Raw genomic sequence first — 17,088 nt, forward strand, 5'->3', positions numbered from 1 at the left:
TTGTGCCAGGACAAAATCTTTCTCTTCTCTTTCCTCCTTTGGGCACATCTGAAATAGGGAAGTAAAACCCAAAATAGGCACACACACACCCCCCTTTACCCCCCAGTGCTCCATGTAGCTGTATGGGAGCCTCTGACCACTGCTCCTTTAGAAAGTGGCTTGTGGCTGAGCAGAGCCTGCCCATTGGAGAAGAGAGACTGTTGGTGGGTTGGGTCTAGATGGTTGAAGATGGAGGAGAGAAGGACAGGGATGTACTTTGGTGTGTTGTGTCCAGGTTGAGCAATGGTTATCCGAGGTGGGTAGCAAAACCAGTGGAGCACACTCAGCTAAACCTTGGACCGCATACTAAAATACAGTTCACTCTAATGATAATGGGATGATGCATATGTAATCGTATTGTGTAAGATTAACGGAGTAATTAATTCTGCATACTTGATGCTGAAGTGCAGTGCCAGCCCATCTGCTTGTTTTCGTCAGCCTGTTTCTGGATATTCAAGGCTCCTGCATGAGGTCCATGCTGTGGTACAGTACGGCAGAAGACCCTCATCTCAGACATTGCTTTGCACTTGAAGCATCCTGTGGGACTCATGCATCAGCTCTGAAACATCTTGGTGAGCAGAGGACACGAGCCCGGAACAGGCACTGCCCGCAGGGGATCCGAGAGAGATGGGAGAAAAGCTGACCAAAAATGCAGATGAGGAAAGGGCTTCGAACAAGGAAGGTTTGTGGAGGGTGGGAGGAGGGCTGGAGGTGGGTGTACGGATCTCACCAAGGCAGGAGGGCAGCTGCCTGCCACTGCACTGTGGGGAAAGGCCACGGAAATTAGGGCATCCCCTCGTGCGGTGCCGATGCTGGATGGGGTGTGAAGGGCCTTAGGAAGGATTTCCCAGGAGGAAGAGGAGGGTCCTGGAGATGCAGACACAGTAGGAAGGCACTCTGGTTCCACACGGTAGCACATATGTCCATCTCCAGCCCTCCTCCCCACCTCCACGCAGTGCTGTGCATCCTTGGTCTGTTAAAAATAGCTCTTTTAAGTAGCGCTGCAGTCAGAGGAGCGGTTTTGCCAAGCGCTAACCACCAGCATTGCCGTGCTAGCTGCCGTGCGAGTGTTTGATCAGACGGTGCAGAGCACAGCGCTTTCATCTCTCCTGGCAGCAGCGATGCCCTGGTGAAGTCAAAGGGTTCAGGGCAGCCGGCACCTCTAGCCAAGCGCGTGGGAAATTTCCGCTCGGCTTCCCTGCTCTCACACAAATGGTTTTTCGCCGCTTTGGGCTGTAATCTGCCAAGATCTCTGAAAGAGCTCTGATGTTTGGTCAGCTTGTAAAGACCTCCCAAAAAGTGCACAGGAGGTTAGCTGCAAGTGCGCTTGTTTTTGAAGCACTGATGCTTCTTGTGTTGGCTACAGATAAAGCTTTACGGAGATGCAGACAAGATAAGGTTTTATACACAACCCACAGTGAGAGGAATCTAAAAACTGGGGCAGGCTTGTAATATTTACCCCTGTACTTTGGGAAAAAATTGAAAATTATTGTTCCTACCAGACTTCAGGAAATATTCATCAGGCTGATGCATTTTTTTTAACTAGTGATTTCTATATTTAATAACTTCAGGAGGAGGAAGAAAAATTCAGAGAAGATGACTTGTAAAAGTGATTTCCCTCGATGACATACAACTCTGACCTATAGACGTGTTGGACAGCTTATGAAAATCTTTTATTTCAGCCATATCAATTTCTTATGGTATCCTGAATGCATTATTGCCTAATTCAAAAATAGGTGGGAATAGGTATACAAGTACATATGTATGTGTATTTGTTCTGTATTGTAGAGAGAGAGATAGACATTTCAGTGGAAGCAGGAGAATCTTAGCTGAATCGGTCTGATTCTTGAAAATAAAAAAAGACCAAAAAGACCAAGGAAATGCAAATGAATAATCCCAAAATAGTGTGAGAGGGCTTTGCTAGGCTTCTCTGTTGTTTTTCTTTGCTTTGATATTGGAGTGCATACCCAGGGCTTGGGGTTCTCTGCCAGTTTTGCCTCAGGGGCTACTGGTATGGTGGCCTGAGGATGGAAGAGAAATTGTGTGCCTTCTGTCAGGAGACCCCAAGATGGCCAGGACTGCCTACCTTCCGATGCCTGTGCAAGCTTAAAGCATGGTGTGGTAGCAGCCGAGCTCCCATCCTGAGAAGCTGGAGGGGGAGACTGTGGAACAGAGAGCGAGGTGCAGCACTGGTAAGGATCCCTTCGGCAAGAAGAGGGAGGAAAGTGGAGATGAAGGGTCACCTAGGATCAGTTCCTATGAGACTACAGTGGCATTCCCAAATAAAAAACTTGTCCCTTAAAAGCGTACTGGAGTAAAGGTAGGCGGATTTGTTTAAATAAAATGAATCAGTAACTTTTAACCTAAAGCTTGACCTGAGCCCGACCAAAAGTCAGCCTTGTTTAAAGTTCAGTGAACTTTAAGCCTGGTGCTTTTCCACGTTGAGCTTGGATTAGATGTTGAGCAGCAAGAAGAAATGGCCTTGTCTCAGAGAAGTTGGGCATGTGCTAGAGGTGGCAGGAGATCACCCTCGCAGTCTTGAGCACTGTGCGGGGTGTCACAGCGTGGGAGATCACTGCTGTGTGGAAACACCCCGTCCTTGCTCTAGAGCAGTTAGCCATGGTGTGTCCCCCCGGGGCGTCCTGTGAGTCACCCCCGGCAGCTGGCAGCCACCGCCACAGTGTGGAACATCTCCTCTGGATTTCGCCAGGTTCCCTGTCGGCACAGAAGTGTGCGTGCTGCTGGGATGTGGATGGTTTTGGCACTTGTACTTACCCGTGCGGTCCATCAAAGCATGTTGTTGCGAGAGATGACTGTAAGTAGCGTTTGCTGCACAGCCTCATCGCGGAGACAAGTTTTGCAGTATTCTGCCCCTTCTCCCTGGTTTGTAAAGGTTTGTTTCAACCAAACATCAAGTGTTTGATGCTGTGGCACTGTTTCCTTCTTTGGTGGTGGGGGAAGCCCCAGCGAAGCCCTGTGGCCTTCTGTTTCTGGGCTGTTGAGATGTTACTTGAGAGAATTGGGTGGATTTTGGGATCAGTCTTCCCGAGTGAGAGCGGTGCAGCATAGGTTTGATTAACATTGAAGTTGAGGGCATGTACTTCATTGATGCACTTTGGGTCAGGATGGCACTATTGAAGCGGACCTGCTGATCGCCCCCACATGTACCATGTTTCTATCTATACTGGGAAGCAGTTTCTGATCAAAGAGGGTTTGAGTCAAGTGAAACCCAACTAAAAAAAGCTTTCCAAGAATGGTCTAACATCTAGTGATTGCACCAGCTGCTTGGGTTGCTGCATTTCCCAGCAGCAGGACACCAACAGAAGTCATAAGGAACGCACCTCCCACCCCCCTGATTTTTTACATGTGCTTTTTTGAGCTTCCCTTTAGGATTTACTTGGTGAAGGAGATGAAGTTGGGATTGGCAGTGCTATGAAAAGGCTGACTTGGGGACAGAGCTGACTGATACGGCAAAATGCTGAAAGAACTTCGATATTTAAACAGAACCAATAGGTGATGTTATAAAAAGAAAAACTGCAGTACAGATAAACTCAGGTTTCTCTTGGGGGCATGAACTGTGTGAATTAATGCTGTTATGTGTGTGCTTATCTCAGGGCCCTTCAGCTCTTATGTGCTAGGAAATGGCTCCATTTTTAGCAGTTACGTTTAGAAAACAAGGTGGGGATGAGGAGTGGAGTGTTGTAGCTAGTCATGGAAATTATTGGTGGTTGAGAATGGCCCCTTCCGAAGCCATCCGTCCTAGGCACAACAGATGCCTGACTTCTGTGTTTGAGGGGAGTTTTCTTCATGAAAGAAGTCGTCTGGTGTCTTCCTGGCCGGATGGCACTGAGTGGACGGGAAGAGAGCTGCGTGCTCATGTGCAGGAGTCGAGCTATTGGCAGTAACGTCCTCCTCCCATATCCCATCCCTCTGCCAATGTCTCATCCCTTCTTTCAGCAAAGTGCTGGCTGGTCCTTGGGGGGAGACAGGGATCTTTAATTGCTCTGGGAGGCTCAGAGAGCTTTTTGAGGCCATACGAGAGCTCTCTAACTGCTGAAATGTGTTGTGCTAGAAGTGGTACGAGAGCCGATATTGAATGGAGGATACAAAAATGTCTGGGGCCTCCTTTACTGCTTTAGGGAGTAACATGTTTTTGTTGGAATTATCTGCCTAGATCTCTTCCTCCATGCTGTAAGTTGCTACCTGGCGTTGATGAGAAACACGTTTGTGCTGAGATTGGTTGGTTGTCTCGCTATTTTTCCCCGCTTTCTCAGCCACCCCGTTCTCTGTTTCGAGGACCTGGTTCGGCGCTGGGCAGCGAGCCCTGCACGCTCAGCTGGCCTGCCGTCGTGCTGCGTGTGAGGCTGGCACGCTCAGCCCGTTGCGCTGGTGTGCCTGCAGCGCTTTCGGGGACCGCTGGCAGGGGTGCCTGGCGCAAGCGAGCGGGAGGGTGGCTGGCTGTGTTTCTCCCCTGGCACTGCACAAGCCCCGGGAAGACGGGCCACCGTTAGTGACGCCCTGGGAGAGCAATATCCTGCGGATTTCAGGAACCGTTGCTGCTGTGGGTAGTGACCAAGTTATTCCTGGCTGCTCGTGCCAGTAAGGCAGTGCCACGGGGTTGGCAGGATGGCTTGGCATCCTTTGTAGTGGAGGCACAAGCTCCCGTGTGCATGAAAATTCCGTGGCCTTAAATACCAGAGGGGAGAGAGCAGCCTGCCTCAAGGGGAGGTGTGTGGTTCAGATCCAGGGTGGATCCAGCTAGCAGCCATCTGCAAGCTCTGCTGCCGGAATTATTTCTGAAGTGCCGACCATAGGAAGCGAGTGATGTGTCTGGGGACAGGAGCTGGGTAGTGCTTTCCAGGCTTTACACCAGGTTTTCCAACAGAGGGAAAAGCAGGCTAAAAGCACTTGGAGTAGGAGATACTAAATAGAGTGGAGCGACGTGGTGGTGTTGGGTTGATGGTTGGACTCGATGATCTTACAGGTCTTTTCCAACCTTAGTGATTCTGTGATTCTGTGACACTAAAATGGCCTTTATTGCCATTTTGGCTTCTCTGAACCTCATTAAACTTTACATGTGTTTCAATTTCACAAGCACGGTGTTTTCCTCCCTCCAGCAACTGTGTAGATTCGTTGCCCTTCAGATCATTTGATATCATCCCCATAACCACACTGATCCGTCACAGGGAGGCTGTCAGGGTGTGTCAGTGGGGAAGAAAAAGGGAAATCTTTGGATAGGTTGTACCTGGCGCCATGGAGCTGCCAGATGCATGGCACGCTCTGTTTGGGAGCTTATAGCTGGAGCCGGTGCTAGGCTGTGCCAGGTCCTCCATCCCGCCGAAGAGTGGCCGTTGCATGCCGTTTTCAGAGGCACCTGTTTGCTCCTGCAAAGCGGTCTCCGTGCTGGATCCTTAAGCAGAGGAGATAGTCTTGGGTTTGGGTAGGAAGTACCATTGAACATGTTTTCCTTTCCTAAGCGTCTGCGGGGGATGCTGAGGGGAGAAAATAGCAAGGAGTTTTTAAATGAAGGCTTTATCAGGGAAGTTTCATTAACGTTTTCTGGTTTTGTAAATACATATGTGAAACTTTGAGGGGGTAGGAGTGTCTTAAGCTCTTTAAATGTCTTTAAATATATCTAGGCACCCAGATTTGTGCTATACGTTTATATTGCCTATAATTTATAAAATTGAATTTTATTCAGGCAAGGTCACTTCCCCAGCAGCATTCTTGTGGGCTTATTGACGGTAGATACATTTGAAATGATGCTACAAAGGGGTAGCGTTACCAGATGAATAAATCAGACTCATGTTTAAAAAACAGAGCGGCACTTGCTGTTATTAAGGGCTGAAGTCCAGCCACGCCGTGAGCACCCTGTGTGAGAACGTGATTTGCTGACGTGCCTTGGCAAAATGGATATTTGACATCTGCTACTGCAAATATTTTGACTTCTGAGAACGTGGCTGCTGCTTCAACAATAAGCGATATCCGGGAATTTGGGGTATATGGATTCCTGTGTATCTGCTCCCTTGGCTGCTCCGCTGCAGCCTGACACTGAACTTGGGCGGGGGCTTCCTTGGCAGCTTGTGCTGACTTATACCCGGCTTTCCTCTGGTCAGTGCAGTCTCGGTTTAACCAGTGGAACTGATGATACGTGGTAGGAGTGGTACCAATTTAGCTTACCTAACACTGTGGCTATGGAGAGCGAAAGCAAGTATTTTTGGTTTGTGGAAAAACATCTGATTATTGTAACATGTTTTTTCCACCTCCTTTTCTGTCAGAGACAAAATAGTTAACTGTAAATTTGATGTTTCCATTTGTCTTCCATGCCTCAAGTTCCTTGCATAGAAAGGAACTTTTTTGATTTTTGTCAGACAAATAGTTGACGTGCTTGTTACATAATTTTTCACACAAGTTCCCTGAAAGTTATTTGCTTTGATGGCCTCTAATGAGTGTCCATTCTAATATTCTCTTTAATGCTGTCGGGATGTGCCTTTTTTCTCAGCACCTGATACGTTTTGCTGAACACTCTTGACATCTGTATGTCTCTCTTACATTATAAAGCATGGATTTCTTAGTGAAAACCAATTTATTTTACATGTAATGCAAGAAGTGTTTTGCTTAACATAGAGGGGTTTGAATAGCGCTTTCTGAAGTCAATGGCCAGAATTCCCATTTTACTTCTGTCCTCCGGTGAAGTTGGCGTGGTGGAGCGCTGCTGTTGAGTGCCAACCCTGCCATCCCCAACAGGGATGAGCTCTGGGTGTGAAGAGGAAAACCAAATCCCAGTAGTGCTGCTGGACTGAAAACTGGCAATGGTAGATGCATAGTTCTGTGAGTTTATTTCACTGTCTTAGGTTAAATTGAATTAGATTCTTCTCTGAGCAAGTTGTAAAGAGTTACTGCATTGTCCTTGAGGAGACGGAAAGACAACGCGCCCACTTGCAAAAGGCTGATGTCAGAGAAATATCATCCTGAAAGGTAGCGTAGCTGCAGCTGGCAGAAAATGTATTTATTGTCCTGAGGCCACGGAATACCAATTACAGGTCTTGACACGCAGTGATATTTGCAGAGACATTAAGTGTTGACCTTCCACATGCTGCTAATTTAAAATAAAGAAGCACTCCCCTCTCATTTCAAAAGATAAACGTCATAGAGACGCCCATGACTTGGGGGGGGGAATGAAGAAGTGATTTGTTTGATTTGAAGGTGTAATGTTCCATGTAAAGTAAATAGTCCTAAATGAGTGATCGCACTCTGGTCTTTAAAGCTGGGGGATGGATTTTTACTGTTGGCTGCAGTGTGGGAACAGTTATGATAAATCTGACTGATAATGAAAACCTCATTTGTAAAGTCATGTTGCTGAGGGGGTCCAGGCATGGGAGGAGAAGCAGTGCTTTTGGGAATTGGTGCTGTTCATGCATAGTGTGATGCACTTTCTTTCTCTTTTTTCAATTTGAACATGAAACTGGCAATTTTAGAAATTGAAAAGGTTTGTTACCAGCAGTGGCCTCCAAATATCTTCCTGAGTGAGGCTCCCATGGGCATGTGGCTATCATGAAATGGCTTCTGTGTTGAATTGCACTTTCACAGAATCACAGAATCACTAAGGTTGGAAAAGGCCTGTAAGATCATCAAGTCCAACCATCAACTAACACCACCATGCCCATTAAACCATGTCCCGTAATGCCACGTCCACACGTTCCTTGAACACCTCCAGGGATGGTGACTCCACCACCTCCCTGGGCAGCCTGTTCCAATGCTTCACCACTCTTTCAGTAAAGAAATTTTTCCTAATATCCCATCTAAACTTCCCCTGATGCAACTTGTGGCCATTTCCTCTTGTCCTATCACTTGTCACATGGGAGAAGAGGCCAACATGGGAGCTTTGAAAGCTCCTGTGGTGGCTGTCTGACCGCATCCGAGCGAGAACACGCTGCCAGAGCCCGGGGCTTGCCTGGGGCACGCCGGCATCCCATGCAGGTGGTCTCTTTCCCATCCGTTACTGTTAACAAGGAATATTCGGGAGGCGTCTGTCTGTGGGGTAGGAAGCGGGGTTGTGTGATGGAGAGGTGCTAGTCCCACCAGCTGAGAGCTTGGTCCTGTTCTGGAGCTCGTAAACACACCGTCCCTCTGGGCGAGTAACCCACCAACCAAGAAATGTGTATATGGTATTCTCCACCATGGCATGCCTTGATAATTATTTTTTCCTGTCCTAAGAGTTAAATTGTCCTTCCATCTTGAAGCACCTGCAAGGGACCCTGCAGTAGCCCATTTCTCCCTCAGCCAGCAGGGACAGAGACTGTTACTGCTGGTCCGGGGCGATGGTTAGAGCTTGTGGCTTTGCAGAAGGAGAAGATACGCTTTTTGGTGTTAACCGCTTTCCTGACAGCGTTGGAGTAAAGGGTCGTAATGTCATACACTTGTCGGAGCTGAAGGTTGTCCCTCTGTGGATGCCAGTCTCTGAACAGGTAGGCAAAGGGATGGGAGCACTGTCCCTTTTACAGTCCCCAGCAGCGTGGCTGTGCTGTAACACTGTTTGTTGAATCCCTCCCTTCCTCTCTCAGTACGTCGGTGTTGAAGATGGTCCCTGCACGCACGTGTTTGTGTCTGCTCCTGGTCTGGACAGGAGCACAACAGCAGAGGCTCACTTCTTGGGAAAGCTGCTTCTCAGCCCCGTGGGTGCCGCTGGGCATACCGCTTCTTGCCGCAGCCACAGCTGTTGGCATGTCCTTAACCGCATGAGTTACCTGGTTCAGATGCCCTGGAGCAGATTTGTCATCATGTATGTCATACTTGCTAACGTAAAGTGGTTTATCAGAGCTGAGCTCCAACAGCTCCAAACATGCACTGCGTTTTAAGACCATGCCCTGGTACGGGCTGGTCCTGGGCCAGAGCTGTGCAGGCACCCTGCCGGGATGGCGGGGGCTAGAGGTGGGAAGCCACAACAGCGCGGGTCGCCTCTCGCCTTGGGTCTCGGTGGCCGGTGGTGACCCTGCGGTTCTGCAGGTGCCTGGCGAAGCATCTGCCGTGAGTGAGAGCGAAACTGCTGCTTTTTAATTAGGGCAGGAGGGGAGGCGGTGTGCTGCTATGCAGAGCCACCCTCCAAAAACAACATGGGACTTCAGAAAAGAGAGGGAATAAAGGGCTGACACAGCCAGAAATGAAGGCTTCTGCCTTTATTAAATCCCAATGTGTGTTGACGCGTAAAACAAAAATGAAACACGTGCTTAAACTTTCCCCTGTGCCTCCCCCCAAAATCTGCTTCTCCTGTTCTCTTGGAGGATTTTTTCAGCTGTGCCAGCAGCATATTTTATTCTGGCACATGCAGAGATTTTTAATGCAGGCAGGACTAATGGAATGATTTATTTAATTAGCAAGTGACTTGTATAGCTCCTCAACACGTCATCTGAAATTTAACCATGTTCCTTGTTTAAAATGCTTCTTTTCCTCATTCTCTCTGTAAAAATTCCTCATTCTCCACTTTTTTTGTTCTGTTTGGTGGCATTGGAAGCACTTACTTAAATGTATGGCTCAACAGATGTTTTATTTTCACAGCACAGTGACGTTTTGGAAAAAAACCAAGAATTGCTAGAAGCCAGTCTTCCCTGTTTATATATTTACAAAATTGAAGTACACACAGTTGAAGTAAAAGGCCGGGCTAAATAAAGTATCAGAGAGATCTTCTGAAACTCAGCTCCAGAGGGACAGATCTTTAGCTTGAACAAACGTATTACCACCTTTCATCTGATGTATCGAGTATATGAAAAGTATAGCTTCTTTATTTGTAAAATGGCATGATGGTAGTTTGTTTATAAAGGCTCCTGATATTTTTTTTTCCCCCCAGGACAGAAATAGGGAATTTTAAGAGCAGGTGTAGACTGGAGGTTACTTCTCAAATCCCAGGTTTTTCTCCTCTTCAGTTTCCTTGGGTATGTTATTTTATTTTGAATGGAGGGATTCCTGCCCTACAGCTCCATGTCGTTCCTCTTTAGGTATCCTCTTTTCACACGCTTTCATGTGAACTCTTTCTGCCTCTGCTGCCAGCCACCGTTCTCTTCACGGGCGCTTTACAGTGGGTGCTGGGCGGAGGAAGGGGTTAATACCGAGCATGTACAAAAAAAAGAATAAAAAGGTGTAGTTGAAGTATAAAATGTTCATACGGGGGAGCGTCAAAACATTCAAAAATACACGAGCGAAAGCTGGGAACAAAGCTTTACTGCGTTGTATTTAGGCACGGCACAGTTGTGGGTACAGATGGAAATGCATAAATGAAGGAAACCTGGAAAGCAATGTAAATGCTCTAAGTTTAAATATGAAATCGTTGTCACATTACCCAAAAAAAGACTGAGGAACAACTTGCTAAAGTAAAAGGCTTTTGCGCATACTTCAGAGGCAAGAAAACCGCAGGTGAATGATGCGGATGTATGAACGGAGGGACCAAGGAGAGGCATAGTAGAACAGGTGGATGCGATCCCTGCATGAGCCATCCCCAGGGGCTGCATCTCTCAAATCGTCATTTAAATTAAATTAAAGGTGTTATTTGACGTGATTGCATTTCAGAGGGACTCTGGTGGGATCCGTTGCCTCAGACCAGTAAACATAATAAAAATAACTAACACCTGCAGAATATGTAAGAATTAATGGAGAAGTCTCATCATCTGTTTGCAGAAGGGTCATGTTTCAAATCTGCCTGTTTCCTCTTCTCTCATTTTCAGAAGTTAGTGAACCCGGAGAGAGGGAAACAGCATGCTTGAATTTTCAAGGTTTTAGTGAGATTGCTCGCCAAGAGCCTCAGAAAAAAAAAACCAAACCAAACCAACCCTAAGCTGTCGTGGGATGAGACGGTTCCTGGCCTGGATTAGTGACTGTCTAGTGGGTGGGAAACCAAGTGGTCAGGTTTCACAACATCGCAGAAATCCCACAGGGATTTGCTCCGAGATCTCCGCCGTTGACCAGCGGTAACGGATCTGCAAAGCAGAGGAGGAAGGGCTAGGTTGCGGGCTTGGCTGGCTTTGTCTTCAGAGCGCTGCCGGGACCAGAGGAAAGACCGAGCAGCTGCAGAGGGACCCAGTGATCCTGGGTGGCTGGGCAGCGCAACGGCAAAAGAAGCCTGTGCTAGCAGGGGTAAGATAATGCTCTTTAGTCGTATTTTATTCCTGCCCTCCGCCCTGTGCTGGGGACAACTCTCAGTGAGTCAGTGCTGCTTGCAAAATACCCTGAAGTCATTACCAACAGCGTTGAGCTTGGTGCTTAGAAACGGGCATGAAGGGAAATAGAAGTGAAGGAAGTTCTGGAAGGAGAGCAAAGCAGCCCCGTTGTTATGTCGCTGCCGGACCATGCGGCCTGAGCGTGTGCAGCGGGGGTGTCCCGGTGTGCCTGCCTCGAGGGACGTTCACGTGCTGCTAACGGTGCCGGGGAAGTTGACCAAGAGAGTCGGAGGTATGGAAAAGCTGCTGTGCAAGGAGGGATTGGAACGAGCGGGATTCAGCCTGGAAAACAACGAGTGGGGAAGGGAGGGTGTTAGGAGAGCTGGTGCAACCATGAACGATGTGCAGAAAGCGAAGGCGGAAGGATTACTGTCGGCGCAATCGGTGTGATCGGGTTTGCCGGTGTGAAGCGGGGAGAGGAGGGGTTGTCAGAGTTCACTGCCTCGGGCTGTTTGGGAAATGTGAGTGGTTTCAAGAAGCAATTAAACAAATGTGCAGAGGATGGGCATTGGTACAGCTGATGACACAGCTTTTGGAAGCTGTGTGCGTTTTCTGGAAGAGAAATACATTCATACGTTTGTCCATACTTAATGTGGTTTCTCTGTGTATCTGCTTCAGTCACTATAGGAGACAGGTAAGGACTTGATAGACTTCTTGTTTAACGAGGTGAAGATGCTGCTGTTAAAGTTCTGCAGTAAATCTGCTGTGAGTTGTGGAAATGGGGATTGCCAGGGTACTGCTGGCTGCTGCTCCCTGGACGGACGGCCGCGTCTGGGATGTGAGAGGTGGCAGGACTTTTACGCTCGTGTGTACGTTGATGATTTAAGACCTGAGTCCAGTGAGATACTTGGACAATAAAGGTTAAGTGTAAGAGTGTGCGGACAGGGTATAATTCCCTGACTGCCCTTGTTCTCTGTGCAGGATAAATGTACCCCCAAAGGACTTGCCGTGTGGCCTTAGCCTGCCTGCCAGCCAGAGGTGCACCCCACAGCTGCGTCAGGCTCTGGGTTTCAAGAAGGCAGCAGCTATTTGGTTAAGTATTTTTATAGGTTTGGGGGATTTTTTTTGTCCTTTCTTTCTTAGTACTCATAGCTGACACCTTGTGCTTTGTGTAGGTGATAAGTTTACCTCACTTCCAGAAGAGCACATTGTACTAACCGCTGCGATAGAGAAGTGCACGCAAGTGATTTATCTAAAGGTGTGGAAAGAGCACTGCTTGTGGGCTATCCTGCCTTGTCTGGAGGGGCAGCTGCCTTCCTGCTCCATGGAAGAGGTTTAGTGGCAGAATGCTTGAGAGGGACCTCATGTTAGGACACTACTTGTGCAAATAAAATAAAGTCATATCACACGAAGTAGCAGTAATAACTAAACTGGACTGCAGTGAACCCATGGTGAACAAAAGGTACCTAAAAATGTTGTGGCTCTGCTAAAATGTACTTGCTTACAGAACCTACTTTGCCAACTTACAAATGAAAGCAAAACTGTTGATGTTGCACCAGCATGCACAGTCACCAAAGGTGGGAATCCCGTTGTGCTGAGTGCTGAAGGTGAGTGTTACAGGTTCCTTTGTGTGGCCTGGCGAGGAGAGGAGGTGTTGTGACTTCTTGGGCATCCTCTGCTTTGCGGCATCGGGAGGAGTGCCCCCGTGGGAACTTGCAATGAGCTGTAAGGTTGTTCCACCGCGATGAACCTGCCGCTCCTCTAGATTATCCTAGCTGTGGGAAACAAAAGCTGGCGGTACTGAGATGCACCAGCTGTCACCTACACCTGGAAAGCCCTCAGGAGAGGCTTCCGAAGTCAAAAGCATGGCAGAGCCCTGCAGGGCCCGAGCGAAGAGCTCTGCTCTGCCGGGCGGCGGGGCAGCCGGGGCACCTCCCGCGGTGGGGAGGCTCTGTCCTGCCTGCGCAGGAGACCTCCGTTGAGTTTTCTAGAAGCCAGACCCTCGTCTTGTGTAAAGAAGTACAGCATGAATAAAGTCAGGTTGGGGGCTGCGGGAAGCGTGGTCAGAGGGAGGTGTCTCAGTTTTGTACTAAGCTGATGCTGGACAACTCTCGGTGTTTCTCTCGATTCGGAAAACATTGCTGTCCAAGTGTGGTTTGCCTGCAGAGCCTCTGGCAGCGTGGAAGCTGACTCAGCAGCGCTTTCCCCTTTAGCAAATGGCTTTTGCAGTCGTCCTGCCTTCACGTGGCTCTTTCTGTTCCCGAGGCACCGGGCAGACGCGCGGCGGGCTGGCCCTCCGGGGCCCCGGCTGCGGAGGGGATGGGGGAGAGGCAGGGGTGAGAGTGTCTTGCAGAGACCACAGCAGAAGGGGAACCGTAAGCAGCACGGGGAACCTCGCGTTAACTCCTCGCAGAAGAGAGCAGCAATGTCCTGTTAATGTGTTTGCTGCTGGCCTGTCCGTGCCTGGGTAACAGCTTTTGTGGGACCGCAGGGCTTATCTGAGGAAATACTTGCTCATCCCCAGAACCATGAGGTTATTCCATAATAGGTGGTTTTTTCCCCTCTTTTTTTGCAGGTGTTTCTTGAACTCTTCAGTGCCTCACAGAACTGTTGTGTTTTGGGATATCCTGCTTAAACCCTCGGAAGAAAATCTGCCAACAGCCAAAAATGACTTGATCTGGAGAGCTGCTGCTTTATCCACAGGTAGTGTGTTGGTGGCTCAGTAACTTCTCAATACCACAGCTTAGCACTGCCTGCTTTCGGCAGGTTGCTCAAGGAGGGAGTTGTCGCTAGGGTCTCTCAAGGATGGGTAGTGAGGGGCTCTGGAACACATGCTGTCTCTATACCGCTCCCGCGTTCTTGGACGCATCCCGGAGCAGCCGCGTAGGGAAATGAGCAGCTGCCCTCCTGTCTTCTGTGGTCCAGTGTGCCGCTCACGAGGTGTTTATGCCTCAGCATATGTTTCCTACACCAGCCCCTTGTGCTGCCTAGGTTAAGCTGCCCTTTGGGCACTCCTCCTATTGAATTGCCCCCTTTTATAACATGATGGGAGCGGGAGGTGTCTGCTAATACAAGGTAGTGCAAAAGAAGATAGGCAGTGCTGTACCACAGGGTCTGGCTTTGCTTTCTCCGGGGGTAACATACCTTGAGTAATGTTTGTCAAAGTGCCTTCATGAACCCAAACATGCCTCCAACCCTGCTGTGGATTAATTGGCTCCCAGCAGCTGTTTGGCAAGGTTTCGTGTTGGGAGCGCACTCAGCCCACTGCAGGCTTGCCAAAGGTGCCTGTGAAGTCACCGAGTGTGTCAGTACCAGGCTGGTGAAGCTCCTGGTGTTCATGAACTCACAATTTGGTTTTTTCCCCAGTTTTATCTCTTGTTATGTGCTTCGTTAGTGTTCATGCCTATGGTGAAGTAGAAGCTCAGTTCTGGAAATGCTAGTGGTGGGATTCGGATATTGGCTGGCTGAGATGGGAGGTGACGGAAAGCAAAGTAGAGACTTACCCTGCTGCTGCTGTGATACTGGCTGCGTTAAACTTGACTGTCACATGTGGAATGGCTTGAGTGGCAGTGGCCTCAGGTCACTGTTACATAGCATGCAATGGCTAATAGCCAGCTCAAGTCTATCCGTTTGATGTTTGAGGTGGTGGGCTTTGAAATGAGATATTTAAACGACCTGAATTTTAAAAATTGCCCCTCTGTTCTCCCTCTCCCCTCCCATTGCCCGCACACTGATATTTATATATATGCATGCCTGTGCACGCAGCCCTGACTGAGTTGTGTTCCTCTCTCCCAGGACCAGCTTCCTGCCCGGCGGTCAGCGTGCCATTTGGATGCGCCGTACACTATGGTTCACATCAATGTGTTGAAAAAATTCATGTGTGTTCTTGTGGTGATACTGGTAGCTCTGACGGTTTGCCTGTGGAGAGAGACAAGAAGAAGCTACTACATTCCTTTCAAGACTGAGAGCGATGATTTGCAGGTTCACAGGACTTTGGATAAATGGAACCCACTTAAATCACAGGGCCTTTTCCGTGAAGCAGCCAGTGAATTGGGTCAGTTACCCCAAACTTTGTTTAGTAACCACAACAAAGTGAAAGGCAGCACCTTTGGAACAGCCGAAAAATCCAAGAAAGCAGCAGACTCTGTGAGGGTATGGGATAAGGACAGTTCATCCAGAAATCTCATACCCAGGCTGCAGAAGGTCAGAAAAAACTACCTGTCCATGAACAAGTACAACGTGACTTACAATGGAAAGAGGAACGCTGCTAAACTCAGCCCAGAGGAGCTCCTCTGCCAGCTACGGGACAGGGTGAACGTGACCATGATAGAGGGGACGGATGGTCCTTTTGATACCTCTGAATGGCAGCAACACCTACCAGGGAAAAGCCTCAATGAAACAGTGGGCCGCCTGGGTCGCTGTGCTGTTGTGTCCTCAGCAGGGTCTCTGAAATCATCTCACTTGGGACAAGAGATAGGTTGGTATCCTTCTATTCACATAAATTAAAATAACATTGTTTTATAACTTATGCTGAATAGAAGTAACCTACTTTCACACTCTTACCAGTAAGTCTCAAAGGTCACAAAGGTGTTTAAAATAAGTTGAAATATTATCCTTAAACTTCTTCTAAAGTTAGTGAACATTAGAGCCTAGGAGGAGATGGGAGTAATGATCAGACACTCCCATCCTCTCTGAGTGTGCACACCGCACAGTGTACGGTGCCTTATGGTGCCCTAGATCACAGTGCCTGTGAGCCTTAGACCTTGGGCAGACCAAATCGGGCAAGCCCCAAGGGAGCAGAAGGGGTTGGCTTGAGCTGAGAGGACATGACTTACGTGCAGGTAGTTCTATTCCAGCTAGTCCTTCCAATTTTCGTGATCATGTTGGCATCACCAGAGGGTAGCACTAACACTGGATACCAGGGAGAGGTCTTGGTTCCTCAAGCGTTTGTTTCTTGAGAGGACTTGCGATGGGTTGAGTAATGCCAATGTCCTCATTCCACAGTCAATGGTCAGAACTTTTTCATTCAGAAAGACTTCTTCAGAGAAGAAGTAAAAGAAAACACTAAAGGGAAAAAAAACCCACTGGACACAGCCCTGAGCAATCTGCTCTAGCTGACCCAGCATTGAGCAGAGGGGCTGGACACAGACAGTCTTCAGAGGTCCCTTCAGACCTCAGTGATGCTGTAATTCTTGCTCGTGGCTTTCCAAAAGTGGCACTGCTTCATTTTGAACCATAAGGCAGTGGCTGAGTTTGACTGGCCCAGAAGACCGTGGAAAAACTTCACAGGGCATTGTTTTATCTATTCTTTAGACAAAGTTTGATGGTGCTTTGGAGTCTTATCTGACCATATTTATCTGAGGTCAATGCATTAATTAATAAATCCTGAAACATGGGTCTTGTACTGTGGATTACAAAGCAGCATGTTTTGATACCAAAGCATTTTGTGTCTTTAAGAAAGCAGTATGCAGGGGAAACCAGCTCTCCTGCTGTCAACTCAGGATTTTGTGCCTGGCAGAAAATTCTCCTGTGCTTGCAGTTCCCTCAGCTTTCTTCATTAATTTTTGTTCGAGGCTCAGTTAAGATTCACACTTTGCTGAACCGCAGCTTTGCTGCAGAAGTTTTAAAGCCTATGGGTGTTCTCTCCGGTCGAAATTGTTTGCAGACTTCGGTGTGTCCATAAGTTGTCTGTTGGATCAGGTCCCTTTGAGTTGCGCTAAGCTGTAGGTAGCCTTCATCCCCTGAAACAAGTAGATAGCCCTTTAATACTTTATTCGTGAACAACCTGGGCAAAGCCTTCGGAAGTCCCCAGATACTCGTGGGGAGGTCAGGGTTTTCTTCTGGTAGTTGCTCAAATGTTCGCCGCCAAACTCGTGTGTGCTCCACAGGGCAGGTGGGCAGG

The 17,088-nt window shown here is 48.3% G+C and overlaps 1 protein-coding gene across 2 annotated transcripts in view; it reads left to right on the top strand.

The window, feature by feature from the left end:
* ST6GAL1 (ST6 beta-galactoside alpha-2,6-sialyltransferase 1) overlaps positions 1-17,088 on the top strand; it is a 37,351-nt gene that overhangs the window by 7,435 nt on the left and 12,828 nt on the right. For both annotated transcript variants that reach the window (XM_059822702.1, XM_009818663.2), the window contains exons 2-3: positions 13,762-13,889; positions 14,982-15,663. In XM_059822702.1, the coding sequence (XP_059678685.1) occupies positions 15,033-15,663 (631 nt within the window). In that variant the 5' untranslated portion in view covers positions 13,762-13,889; positions 14,982-15,032. The remainder of the gene's footprint in view (positions 1-13,761; positions 13,890-14,981; positions 15,664-17,088) is intronic.

This window comes from Gavia stellata, chromosome 11 (assembly GCF_030936135.1).
Source record: "Gavia stellata isolate bGavSte3 chromosome 11, bGavSte3.hap2, whole genome shotgun sequence".
Taxonomy (NCBI): Eukaryota; Metazoa; Chordata; class Aves; order Gaviiformes; family Gaviidae; genus Gavia; species Gavia stellata.